Source organism: Schistocerca nitens, chromosome 3, assembly GCF_023898315.1.
Source record: "Schistocerca nitens isolate TAMUIC-IGC-003100 chromosome 3, iqSchNite1.1, whole genome shotgun sequence".
Classification (NCBI taxonomy): Eukaryota; Metazoa; Arthropoda; class Insecta; order Orthoptera; family Acrididae; genus Schistocerca; species Schistocerca nitens.
Genome location: NC_064616.1, coordinates 220,800,862 through 220,812,982, shown reverse-complemented (window position 1 = coordinate 220,812,982; position 12,121 = coordinate 220,800,862). Strand labels below are relative to the sequence as shown.

General features: G+C 49.4%; 1 protein-coding gene across 1 annotated transcript; it reads left to right on the top strand.

Annotated features, from left to right (window-relative positions):
* The first annotated feature begins 521 nt into the window (after nucleotides 1-521).
* LOC126248182 (uncharacterized) lies at nucleotides 522-5,115 on the top strand. The gene is made up of 2 exons (XM_049948955.1): nucleotides 522-654; nucleotides 2,700-5,115. The coding sequence occupies exon 2, from the start codon at nucleotides 2,705-2,707 to the stop codon at nucleotides 4,295-4,297; it is 1,593 nt and encodes a 530-aa protein (XP_049804912.1). The 5' UTR covers nucleotides 522-654; nucleotides 2,700-2,704; the 3' UTR covers nucleotides 4,298-5,115.
* The last annotated feature ends 7,006 nt before the right edge of the window (nucleotides 5,116-12,121 follow it).

The following is a 12,121-nucleotide window of genomic DNA, read 5'->3' as shown; positions in this document are numbered from 1 at the left end:
TAAAACCCCATGTCATTCCAAGCATGTGTGTCAATTTTTACCTCTCTATCTACATTATTCCGTGGTTTATTAAGTTTTCAAATTTATAGTGACTTTTTGATCACCCGGTATGTAGATCTAGATGTAGATTGGAAAAATGTCATTACTGTTATTACATGTTCATTTGAGCGTACATCGATGTGTATGCTCACACCCCTAGCGTGAATTGGGTGGGAAATAAGACGAACAGGTCACATCTGCACAGGTGAGCAGTTGGCGAGGTCCTCGGTTCGCATCCCGGACAGTCAGACAGCAGGTGGAGGGCGGGCGCGAGGCGCGTGTCGTGATCTGGAGACGCTCCATTGATGGACTTTCTTCCGCTTTCCATTTCGCGGGCGGCGTTACGCTACCTGCGTGGCATACGCGCCACGCCGCAGCGGCGGCCCTTTCACCGCTCAGCTGTCCCGTAGGCGTGGTCTCGGCAGCGGCGCCTTGGCCAACCAGTCCGGGCAGCAGCGGGTGCCGTTGTCGCTGGCGACCCAGTTCTAATGGATGCAACGCGCCGCGAGAGGGGGGCAGTGGCGCGGGAGGGGTCACGGGTGCGTATAAAAGTTGAGCGCACCGCACCACCGTCACATTCACTCGTGGGCTTCCAGCAGTAGCTCGCACCAAGTGGTGAGTTCTGTGCCGTCCAGCTTCTCGTACAGCTCGGCTGGAAGGCGAACCCGGCCCGCTCGCTCGCTTCGGCCATTCCGCCGCCGAGGACTCCGAATTTCAGTGTTGCGATGCTGCGGCCCGGTTCGTCTTGCAGTTTTGCCAGTGCTTTCGATCGCTTAACCGGAACTGCGCTACCGCGGGGGATGTTCGTTACGCCACTCGCGACGTGCCTCCGCTGACCTCTTCCGAGCACGATCTTTTTTTGTGTATGACGGTGACGGTACTGGACATCGCCGTTTTGCCGTCGACGGACGGATACTGTTCATCTTACTTTAAATGCGGTTATTGCATTAAGTGTAAATTCCTGTCGCTGGCCACGTGCTCGTACAGGTGTCGGTTCGAAAGTGACCCAGAAAATGTAGGACATCTTATGGGCGAGCCTTCTCGTGGTGTGGTAACTTCCAGTTCGCCGAACTCAGCTGTTGGTCAATTTTTTATTGCGTTCTAGTGAACTAGCACTGCAGAATGTGTAAATTAGTCTGGAGAATTTCGTAACACGAAACGGGATACGATGGACCAATTAGCGTACACCCGATTTTACTCCACCACATGTTTAGCGATTGTGAGAAACCTATTCATATTCTGAGGATCTTCCACTATTTATTTCATCGGCAAAACGCATTTCCGGTCAATAGGGAATGAGGTTTCGTGGTAACGGTTTCCGTCTCCTCAGGACAAAAATAAGAGAGAGGGAATCGGGACTTCGAAAAATGTACCCTACACAGTGACCAGATGACAAGTTTCACTCGTCTATTATATCTCTAAAGAGATTTATTCGATTTTCTTTGATATCCCGTGTAACGAATGCAAAAAAACCTGGAGAGAACTTTTTATGTTCGTTAGTAGTTCATCTCCACTATCGCAATGAGAATCGGGGTGAAGTACAACAGTTTTTGCTCTCGAAACAAAAGAAAAATTTATACTATATGAAATTATAAGCCAACAACATTATACCGAAAAGTACGTGCTTGGCTCAGTCGTCAATATGGGTTCAGAAATACATTTACAGAGTCTAGAACCCCTCTGATGCCAAGTGCGAATATAAAGCTTTTTAAGCTATACGGTGTCTAAAAATGCGTAGCTGCAACGAAAGAAAATTAAGTAACCAACGACCGTCGTTTTTCGTAAGAAACCACCCCGTTATCGCACGGGATAAGCTACAGAGGACTAGAAAACGCAGATCAAAGACGGGCAGAATACAGCTCTGCTGTACTGCGCTATTTGAAGGACACTGCACGAAATTTATGAGAGTAGAAGAACTAAAGTTCCTTAAGACAGTCTGCATTACTCGGTGAAAAATGAAGTGATCGTATGGCGTTCAGGTCGGAGTCGACACATGGGTAAATTCGGCCGCCGAGTTGCAAGTACTTTAGTTGACGTCACGTTCGGCGACTTGCGTGTCGATGATGATGAAATGATGGTGAGAACTACATAACATCCAGCTCCCGAGCGTAGAAAATATCCGACCTGGCCAAGAATCGAACCCAAGGCCCTTACGTGACAGTCAGACGCGCTCGCCTCTCGGTGAAGGAGGCGAACTGTAGTTGCTGATAGGTACAAGGGTGAGAAAGTACAGAATCTCTATTCCAGTACTGTGTACATCGTATCTCAAAGGTATGCATAGAGATTGCATTGCCTCTTCCTATGGCCAAGAATAGCAGCGTAGTTGTTAGGCTACAGAAATGGAGGACTACGGTTTAAATTCGCGCTTGGGTACTGCGACATCGATTTTATTTCCCACATTTATTTTAGGCGAATAGTTTCTTTGCACACGTTTTTTGCTCTGTACCTTTTTGCAGCTGCAGGTTTGTGTAGAATGCGTAGTAAAGTGAGCGGCGCGGGATTAGCCGAGCGGTCTTAGGCGCTGCAGTCATGGACTGTGCGGCTAGTCTGTAGGATAAGTTAGGTAAAATAGTGTGTAAGCTTAGGGACTGATGACCTTAGCAGTTAAGCCTCATAAGATTTCACACACATTTGAGTAAAGTGAGCGGTCGGCTTTGCAGGAGCCATGAGGTACCTGATCATCGTCGCCGCGGCGCTGCACGTGGTTCTGGGAGGCGTGAGCCAGGTGGCCGTGCGCCTGCCCTTCCTCAACCCTGCCGGAGTCACCTACCTGAACGGCCCCGCGCCCGCCGGCCTGGCCGCCGGTCCCGTGGGCTACGCCGCCGCCGCCCCCGCAGCCGTGGGCTACGCCGCCGCCGCCCCCGCCGCCGTGGGCTACGCCGGCCCCGCCGCCGTCGGTTACGCCGCCGCCCCCGTGGCCGTGCCCACGGTGCACCACGTTCCCGGCGTGGCCGACGTGCCCGTCACCCGCATCGAGGCGCAGCCCGGCGTAGTGCAGCAGCAGATCGACGTCGCACACCCGGCCGTGGCCACCCGCAAGTTCGAGGTGCGCCGGCCGGCCATACAGAAGCAGTTCTACGACATCGAGGAGCGCGTCGTGATCAGGCCCGCGGGCTCCGCTCTGGTGGAGCTGGACGAGCCTTCCAGCCGGCTGCAGCGCGGACCCACCGTCGTCAGCCCCGTGGGCCCGGGAGCCGCTGTCGCCGCCGGCCCCGCAATCGCCGCCCCCGCGGCCATCGCCGCCCCCGCCGCCGTCGCCGCCGGCCCCGCCTACGCTCCGGTCGTGGCCGCCACCCCCGCCCCCGTGTTCGTGTCCTCGACGCCCGCCCCCGCGCTGGGCGCCTACCCCGGCCCCGGCGGCCCCGCCCCCGGAGCTCCCGCGCAGTTCGAGAGCGACGACTCGATCTCGGTAGAGAACCCCGAGTTCTCGGCTAGGGCCGCGGCAGCCGCCCAGCAGCAGTACGAGTCGCAGCAGCGCGCGGCAGCCGCCCAGCAGCAGTACGAGGCTCAGCAGCGCGCAGCTGGTCAGCAGCAGCAGTACGAGGCTCAGCAACGCGCGGCGGCTCAGCAGCAGCAGTACGAGGCCCAGCAGCGCGCGGCTGCTCAGCAGCAGCAGTACGAGGCCCAGCAGCGCGCGGCTGCTCAGCAGCAGCAGTACGAGGCCCAGCAACGTGCGGCGGCTCAGCAGCAGCAGTACGAGGCGCAGCAGCGCGCCGCCGCCGCCGCGCAGCACCAGGCCGCCGGCCCCCTGCCGTCGCCGCAGCCCGAGATCCGCACCAACGGCGCCCCCCTCGAGCAGATCGCGCGCGCTCAGCCGCTGGCCGGCCCCGACGTGGTGCCGTCCCTGCGCTCCATCCACCCCGAGGAGAACCAGGCTAACCAGCAGCGCCTCATCCAGCTGCTGACGGCGCGCGGCGGCGTTACCGAGGTGGGCTTCGGCCGCGCCGGACCCGCCGGCCCGCCCGTGGGCGACGCGGGCAACGTGCGCGCACGCGTGCTGTCCGCCACGCCCGCGCCGGCCTTCGCCGCCCCCGCAGGTGAGCGCGTCTCCACCCGGCGCGTCGTCGTGTCCCGTCCCATCGAGACCCTGCAGGAAGTCGACGTGATCGAGCCCGTCACCAAGCTGCACCGCGTCGCCGTCAACACGCCCACGCTGTTCAAGACGGTGCGCCAGGACATCGCCAGGGTGCCCACCACCGTGCCCGTGCTGGGCAAGGCCATCGCCCACGCCGCCGTGCCCGTCGGTCTCTACCACTGAGCTTCCCTCCCACTGCCGCCGCAACCTCACACACCACACGGCGGTCTTACACTTCCCTCTTCCGAATACTCCCAGACGGCCACGGCACAAACTCGTGTGCGGAGACGCATTTCCTTTTCTGTAGTAACACCGAGATCTAATGAAAATCACTACACGAGAAACATTCCCTGACAACTGAATCTCTTTCACTAAATCTGTCAGTCTCGCGCGTAGCAATCTATACGAGTCAGTATAGAGACAAATAGTGCGATCGTAAGTCTACACTACAATTCTAAGGAAAAATCCGCAGCCTCCAATATCTGAAGTCTGCCGAGATTTTCTCCTCCTTTTTTTTTCTTCGACTGTAATGTCACAGGCGTCAGAGCATCTGTCGTCTCCCTCTCCCACACACACACACACACACACACAAACACACACACACACACACACACACACACACACACACACACACACAATCGCCAAACCTTGCCATGTCGATTCGTCGCGCTTTTCTTGCCCACTGTGGATCCGCAAAATGCAGCAACTGTTCTGGGAGTACTGTATGTACTATTTCACTGTGCCTACAAAAATATTCTAGCTCTTCCTTTATACAAACCTACTTATTGAAAATTCTTCAGACTACGCCCCTCTCGAACCTTTTTCGCGTTAAGTTCCCCCAGCATCACCGTAAGTAGGAAAAAAAAAATTCTTACCAGTTTTAATATCTGTGTGAATGCGTGTCAAACTTTTTTTACTGCACAACACATGAGAACGATACTGAAGTGATATTAGTGTTTATTTATATACATTACAATGAAAATAAAGCAAATTTGTGACTATCCGTGTTAGAATTTTATTCGCCCTTCCACATTCCTTATCCGGCATCCCATATTGTTTGTCAAAGTCAAATGTATATGCGTAATGCAAAAATAATAAATCACTTACAGATTTCTCCTTTACTACACTACTGACAGAACAACTATTGCTACCTAAATAACCTTTTATTCCTTGCCAAATTATTCTTTCATCATTCCTGCTTTACGACAGTTCAATTTACTGCAGACTTTTGACATCAAACTTGCAAGAGCATGCTCAGAACCTGCTGGTAATGCGCATACGATCGCCGAAAGTAAGGTGAGTCGCACAAATTTTTGGTGGAAATTGGTAAGTCCGTTGTTTTCTCTGCTGAAGGTGTTTGTTCTGGTCACCTAGTTCGCCTATTTCTTTAAACCAGATACCAGTAACGGCAAGACATTTTTTTGCAGAGTAAAATGACAATCAACGTCACTTAACCTAAAATCTTTTACTGTTTTGATCTTAACTGCAAAACCTATTGCTACCGAAGACCACTTAGTACTTGGCATCAAAATGGATAAATTTGTGAGCACACTAATTTCCAATGTTTTTTATTTCTTTATTCGTATGGCTCACGTGCAGTTTAAAAATACAAACAAAAACGCAGAAAACCAAACTACATGTAAAACTAACTAAATGTCAATATCTGAGTTCCTAATCAATATAAGAGCTGTAACATCAGCTTTGATGAGGTCGGTCCAGCTCCCCTGATAGGAACGCAAGGGGAATTCATCTCTAATGTACTTGACTGTCTAGTTCGGAGGCCCACTGTCACAAATCGGAGACTCTGTAGCACCCCAGTTGTAAAGAGAGTCTGCACATCGTCCATGCCCAGTCCGAGCCCTTCAATTTGACCCCTAGTTTCCTGTCGAGTTCTGTGTCAGCAGCGTCGCAATTATACTTTCGGAACCACTCACGCTCTTCAGGATTTTCAATAAGTTGACAGTTTCGATCCCACAGGTCTCTCACACCGGTATTACTGGCAACTATCTGCGTTGCTTGATGTAATGGTGGGTTTCTTGAATGGAGTCTATTTCGTCTGAAGCTCCCCGTGTCATTCCACACAATTTTTGAATACTACTGTTACGAGTTTTTATCTTGAGAGCAGCATTTTCAAAAGGTTTTCTGTATGAAAGAAAGCGGTCAAGGGTGACACCGAGGTACTTACGATACTAGTTACGGCAAAGAGTGTTTCCGTTAAGTTTCACTCTGAGCTCCACGTTAGCTTGTTTGTTGTTCTAAAATAGGAGCTCATAACGACTAGATCTTCTGTAAGAATTGTCTACGCTTCTCCGAGATCCTTGATTCTATAAGAAAGAGCGATATCGTCCGCGTAGCAGAATTTTGTTGATCGGGTATTGAGGAGATCAGAGATAAATAGGTTGAATAATAGGGGGGCTAAGACGGAGCTCTGTGGTAGACCATTACTTAATTTAATCTCCTTGCTCACATTTTCTCGCAAGTAAACACGGAAATATCTATTGTATATCATGGTGTTGATGAGAGCTACAGTTTTTCGGCATCGGATTGTTTTTACTAATTTGTATATCAACCCTTTTCTCCAGACTGTGTCGCATGCCACGGTTGGGTCTACGAACACGACAGATGTCTTCACGTTTTTTTGGAAACTAGCCTCCATGAAAGTTGTTAGGGCCAGTACCTGGTCACAGTAACTTCTCTGTGGCCTGAAAGCCACTTGCTCAGCTAGGATATGTCCCAGAACGAAGCAGCTAATTCTATTATAAATGAGCCCCTGCAAGAATTTATGAGTACAACTCAAAAGGGAAATTGACTTGAAACTTTCAGGATGGTCAGTTGGTTTACATGGTTTCAAAATTACAACCATTTTTTCTCTCTTTAGCTCGTTGGACAGTGATCCACTACCTAGGATGCTGGAGAAGAGGTGGACCGTCTGTTTTTTTCCACCATTACCCATGTTACCCATGCTTCCAATGGTAATCAGAGAGGAGTGGTGCAGTCTCATTTTGCGGTGCAGCTATAAAAGGCTGCATTCGAATTCTATGGTCCAAAACAGTCTCAGGGTTCAAGTTCCATTCTTGAATTATTTGAAAGCTGGTTAAGTCCAGTTGTCGCATGCTGTCCTACACTAAAAGACAAGCAAATGCTTTAGCCGGTTTTTCTGCTCTTTTGAAGAAGGAATTATATTGGACACGGAATTCAACAAGAAGGTTCTTGCAGTAATGTCAACTAGTCATTATTGATGGAAGGATCTGGTTGCGAACAAGTCCTCGTAGGAAATATTCGAGGTCAAGCTCTTTGCCTTCGCTAGATAAGCTGCTGTCTGTTCCCGCGCTGTCGTAATACTGCTCAAAGCTATGTTGTCTGAGTGAACTGGGACCTAGGGAAACAGGTTCGACCCCAGCACTGCTCACTCCAAGAGAAAGGCACACTACCGGGGCCCCAGGTGGTGCATATTGGCTCAGGAGCACGCGCTAGGCGTGGCTTAGTGAGCTGACTGGTTTGTCTGCATCAATGCCCTTCGTCTTGTTTTTGTACGTAAACTTGCAAACTAACTCATTACAGTTACGGTAGATCTCCTTTTTACTGTTGCATAAGTTATCAGTAATTGTTCGCACTTTCACAGAGGAAGCTAACTCTAGTAACACACTTCTAGAAATTGAAAACGATACTGAGTAACTGTTTTGGAATGGCCTACCTCCAGATGAGTCTTTGGATCAGTACTGACGACTGTTGTAGCTATGTGTGAGGCTTGTATTTTAGAACTTGGAGTTTCACACGATTCACATAATAGGCCTATACACTAATGAACCAAAATATTATGGCCATCTGCTTAAAACAGTGTAGGTCCTCCTGCGTCACCAAATACAGTAGTGATTCTGCGTGGTATGGATTCGACAAGTCCTTGTTAGGTTTTCGGAAATAAGAGGCGCTATTCAGGGTGGTCCATTGATAGTGACCGGGCCAAATATCTCACGAATTAAGCATCAAACGAAAAAACTACAAAATACGAAACTCGCCTACCTTGAAGGGGGAAACCAGATGGCGCTATGGTTGGCCCGCTAGATGGGGCTGCCATAGGTCAAACGGATATCAACTGCGTTTTTTTAAAATAGGAACCCCCATTTCTATTACATAATCGTCCAGTACGTAAATAAATATGAATGTTTTAGTTGGACCACTTTTTTCGCTTTGTGACAGATGGCGCTGTAATAGTCACAAACGTAAAAGTACGTGGTATCACGTAAGATTCCGCCAGTGCGGACGGTATTTGCTTCGTGATACATTACCCGTGTTAAAGTGGACCGTTTACCAAGTGCGGAAAAGGTCGATATCGTGTTGATGTATGGCTATTGTGATCAAAATGCACAACGACCGTGGGCTATGTATGCTGCTCGGTATCCTAGACGACTTCATCCAAGTGCCTGGACCGTCCGCCGGATAGGAAACAGGAAGTGTTCAGCCACATGTGAAACGTCAACCACGACCTTGATACCCAAGTAGGTGTTTTAGCTGCTGTCGCTGCTAATCGGCACATCAGTAGCAGACAAATTGCGCGAGAATCGGGAATCTCAAAAACGTAGGTGTTGAGAATGCTACATCAACATCGATTGCACCCGTATCATATTTCTATGCACCAGGAATTGCATGCCGCCGGCCGGAGTGGCCCAGCGGTTCTAGGCGCTACAGTCTGGAACCGCCGACCGCTACGGTCGCAGGTTCGAATCCTGCCTCGGGCATGGATGTGTGTGATGTCCTTAGGTTAGTTAGGTTTAAGTAGTTCTAAGTTCTAGGGGACTTATGACCTCAGCAGTTGCGTCCCATAGTGCTCACAGCCAATTGCATGGCGACGACTTTGAACGTCGTGTACAGTTCTGCCACTGGGCACAAGAGAAATTACAGGGCGATGACAGACTTTTTGCACGCGTTCTATGTGGCGACAAACCGGCATAATACGAGTATGCACTATTGGGCAACGGAATATCAGCGACCTTGGTGCGTTAATGTATGGTGCGGCATTATGGGAGGAAGGATAATTGGCACCCATTTTATCGATGGCAGTCTAAATGGTGCAATGGATGCTCGTTTCCTACGTAATGTTCTACCGATGTTACTACAAGATGTTTCACTGCATGACAGAATGGCGATGTGCTTCCAACATGATGGATGTCCGGCACATAGCTAGCGTGCGGTTGAAGCGGTATTGAATAGCTTATTTCATGACACGTGGATTGGTCGTCGAAGCACCATACCATGGCCCGCACTTTCACCGGCTCTGACGTCCCCGGATTTCTTCCTATGGGGAGAGTTGAAGGATATTTGATATCGTGATCCACCGACAACGCCTGACATGCGTCAGCGCACTGTCAATGCTTGTGCGAACATTACGGAAGGCGAACTACTCGCTGTTGATCGGAATGTCGTTACACGCATTGCTAAATGCATTGAGCTTGACCGACATCATTTTGAGCATTTATTGCATTAATGTGGTACTTACAGGTAATCACGCTGTAACAGCAAGCGTTCTCCGAAATGATAAGTTCACAAAGGTACATGTATCACATTGGAACAACCGAAATAAAATGTTCAAACGTACCTACGTTCTGTATTTTAATTTAAAAAACCTACCTGTTACCAACTGTGCGTCTAAAAATGTGAGCCATATGTTTGTGACTATTACAGCGCCATCTATCACAAAGCGAAAAAAGTGGTCCAACTAAAACATTCATATTTCTTTACGTACTACAAGAATATGTTATAAAAAATGGGGGTTCCTATTTCTAAAAAACGCAGTTGATATCCGTTTGACCTGTGGCAGCGGCATCTAGCGGGCCAACCATACTGCCATCTGGTTTCCCCCTTCAAGCTAGACAAGTCTCGTTCTGTGTAGTTTATTCGTTTGGCGCTTATTTCGTGAGATATTTGGCCCGGTCACGATCAATGGACCACCCTGTATATCTACGCAGATGTCACAGAGTTCCCTAAAATTAAGTAACAATGTGCGCTGAAAGACGTGCTCCGAAATCATTGTACTCTGTTGTCGGATCTACCACGTTCTGTGGTGAGACGTGGACGTCCAACATCCTGTCGTCTACTCGTGGTCTCAACGTACTTCAATCGCTTTCCATAGATGCTCACGACAGTAGCAGCTTCGACGCCTTCACGATGTTCGTTCGCAGGCGCTCCTTGTCAAAATCGCTTATGTCAGAGGGTTTCCCTATTTGCGACCCGTATCTTCGCTAGAACCATGTCCTCTACGTCTCTGCTCCTCTTACATACGAGGGACCATCGACAAAGACTGAGACTACACTACTGAAGAAATGCAGATGATAAACGGGTATTCATTGGACAAATATATTATACTAGAACTGACATGTGATTACATTTTCACGCAATTTGGGTGCATAGATCCTCAGAAATCAGTACCCAGAACAACCACCTCCGGCCATAATAACGGCCTTGATACGCCTGGGCATTGAGTCAAACAGAGCTTGGATGGCGTGTACAGGTACAACTGCCCATGCAGCTTCAACATGATACCACAGTTCATCAAGAGTAGTGACTGGCGTATTATAACGAGCCAGTTGCTCAGCCCCCATTGACCAGACCTTTTCAATTGGTGAGAGATCTGGAGAATGTACTGGCCAGGGCAGCAGACGGACATTTTCTGTATCCAGAAAGGCCCGTACAGGACCTGCAACATGCGGGCGTGCATTATCCTGCTGAAATGTAGGGTTTCGCAGAGATCGAATGAGGGGTAGAGCCGCGGGTCGTAACACATCTGAAATGTAACGTCCACTGTTCAAAGTGCCGTCAATGCGAACAAGAGGTGACCGAGACGTGTAACCAATGGCACCACATACCATCACGCCGGGTGATACGCCAGTATGGCGATGACGAATACACGCTTCCAAAGTGCGTAACCGCGATGTCGCCAAACACGGATGCGACCATCATGATGCTGTAAACAGAACCTCGATTCATCCGAAAAAGTGACGTTTTGCCATTCGTGCACCCAGGTTCGTCGTTGAGTACACCATCGCAGGCGCTCCTGTCTGAGATGCAGCGTCAAGGGTAACCGCAGCCATGGTCTCCGAGCTGATAGTCCATGCTGCTGCAAACGTCGTCGAACTGTTCGTGCAGATGGTTGTTGTCTTGCAAACGTCCCCATCTGTTGACTCAGGGATCGAGACGTGGCTGCACGATGCGTTAGAGCCATGCGGATAAGATGCCTGTCATCTCGACTGCTAGTGATACGAGGCCGTTGGGATCCAGCACGGCGTTCCATATTACCCTCCTGAACCCACCGATTCTATATTCTGCCAACAGTCATTGGATCTCGACCAACGCGAGCAGCAGTGTCGCGATACGATAAACCTCAATGGCGATAGGCTACAATCCGATCTTTATCAAAGTCGGAAACGTGATGGTACGTATTTCTCCTCCTTACAAGAGGCATCACAGCCACGTTTCACCAGGCAACGCCGGTCAACTGCTGTTTGTGTATGAGAAATCGGTTTGAAACTTTCCTCATGTCATCACGTTGTAGGTGTCGCCACCAGCGCCAACCTTGTGTGAATGCTCTGAAAACCTAATCATTTGCATATCATAGCATCTTCTTCCTGTCGGTTAAATTTCGCGTCTGTAGTACGTCATCCTCGTGGTGTAGGAATTTTAGTGGCCAGTAGTGTAATTTTTTTATAGACATTTGCTACTCCATTTCTATATTTACATGTTCTTTTTCAATTTGAATAAACTTTTTATAGTGTCTCTACCAGTCCTCAAACATATGGAATAGGCCGTTCTTTGTCAGGTCCGTGAGAATCGCCTCACTTTTCTTGAGCGGTGCTTCAGACTTCTCAAATCGAATGTCGCAAAGATTTGCCTTCTGTGACGCGAATTTAAAAAAAGTCTCAGGTTGCAAGGTTGGGGCTACAAGGAGGATGCTGCACACAGACAATGTTGAACTGATCCAGAAACTGCGTTATTTGATTTGTGATGTCAGGCTGA

What these genes read in the sequence shown, in the direction of transcription:
- LOC126248182 (XM_049948955.1), top strand. Translation starts at nt 2,705, where the DNA reads ATGAGGTACCTGATCATCGTCGCCGCGGCGCTGCACGTGGTTCTGGGA.